This window comes from Numida meleagris, unplaced genomic scaffold (assembly GCF_002078875.1).
Source record: "Numida meleagris isolate 19003 breed g44 Domestic line unplaced genomic scaffold, NumMel1.0 unplaced_Scaffold520, whole genome shotgun sequence".
Taxonomy (NCBI): domain Eukaryota; kingdom Metazoa; phylum Chordata; class Aves; order Galliformes; family Numididae; genus Numida; species Numida meleagris.
The window spans coordinates 4,901-6,266 of NW_018364736.1; the positions used below are offsets into that span (position 1 = coordinate 4,901).

At 57.8% G+C, this 1,366-nt stretch overlaps 1 protein-coding gene across 1 annotated transcript; it reads left to right on the top strand.

Annotated features, from left to right (window-relative positions):
• Positions 1-300: 300 nt before the first annotated feature.
• LOC110391808 (leukocyte immunoglobulin-like receptor subfamily A member 4) lies at positions 301-1,325 on the top strand. The gene is given in 4 exon segments (XM_021383753.1): positions 301-322; positions 525-821; positions 903-1,067; positions 1,070-1,325. Coding segments are annotated over 4 exon segments (729 nt in total). The 3' UTR covers positions 1,315-1,325.
• Positions 1,326-1,366: the final 41 nt, after the last annotated feature.

The following is a 1,366-nucleotide window of genomic DNA, read 5'->3' on the forward strand; positions in this document are numbered from 1 at the left end:
TAACTCGGCACCTGGCTGATGGCTGCAGATGGATCCTACCTGTCTGCAAGGGGGATACGGATCCCAGCCTTGGAGCTGGCGGGGCTCATTGAGATGGCTTTAAGCTGGCAGCCCTTTGGGGATCGTGTGTCGCACTGAGTGGTCACAGTCACTAATTAGTGATCAGGGGCAAGTAATACAACATGCGGAGATGACATCACAGTACTACAACCACAAGAGGAACGGACAGCAGCTCTCCAGCCGCTTCCTGTGCCCACTGCAGTCTCTCTGTCCCCAAGCTGCTCCTGCCTCATGGCACCAATGGCGCTGGTCCTCATCCTGGGTGAGTGACAATGGGGATGTTGTGCCATGGGGGTTGGTGGCCCTTTGTGGAACCAGGACCATGTCCCTTGCAGGTTGGTGCCTGATGGCAGCAAGCAGGGAACAGCACCGTGAGTATAGGGAGAGGGGGAGAATGTAGACAGAGGGAGGGGAGCGTTGGGAGGGATCCATCAGTGGGGTTGAGGAGGGTGTGCAGGGACAAGGCTGCCTGCTGTCCCCTGTCCTAGTGCCTCGACCCTCCCTGTGGCTGCACCCCAGCCAGGGGCTGTCCCTGGGGGACACTGTCACCCTGTGGTGCCACCTGCCCTGGCTGGCTGCATGGGTCTGGCTGTACCAGGTTGAAGGTCAGACACACAGCAAATACAAGGACAACAATGTGGTCGAGTTCTCCTTTGTTAGCACAAGTCGGGAACATGCGGGGACATATCAGTGTCAGTACCGGGAGCCTGAGTCAAAGGAGAAATGGGAAAAGAGTGATCCCGTGGAGCTGGTAGTGACAGGTGAGGGGACTGGGGACAGCAGATGGCTCTGGGTGCTCCCAGCAGGACCTTGTCCCATTGCTGTCCCCTCCCCTCATGCAGATCACAGCTTCCCACCACCCAGCATCTCCCTTCACCCTGAGGAACATGTGGGGACAGGGACCAATGTCACCATCCGCTGCTGGAATAGGGACTATGAGGCCTCCATCCTCCTGCCCAAGGATGGGTGTTCAGCCCCTGTCCAGCACCAGAACCCTGATGCTGGGGCACAGCCACCTTCATCCACTTTGGGGTGACCACATCTGACAGTGGCACCTATAGGTGCTCCTACCACCCCTGGTGTTACCCCTTTGTGTCCTCACCCCTTGGGGACAACATGACACTGGAGGTGACACCCACACCTGCACCTCCAGGTGGGCCTCAACCCCATTTGGGTACCACTCGGTGTCCCCCATGGGTGGCCATGTCACCTACCCTCCCCTTGGAGGTGGTGGGTGGGGATGTGATAACCTGATCACCCAGACCCCACAAGTGCTGCATTTATAGAATCATAGAATCATAGAATT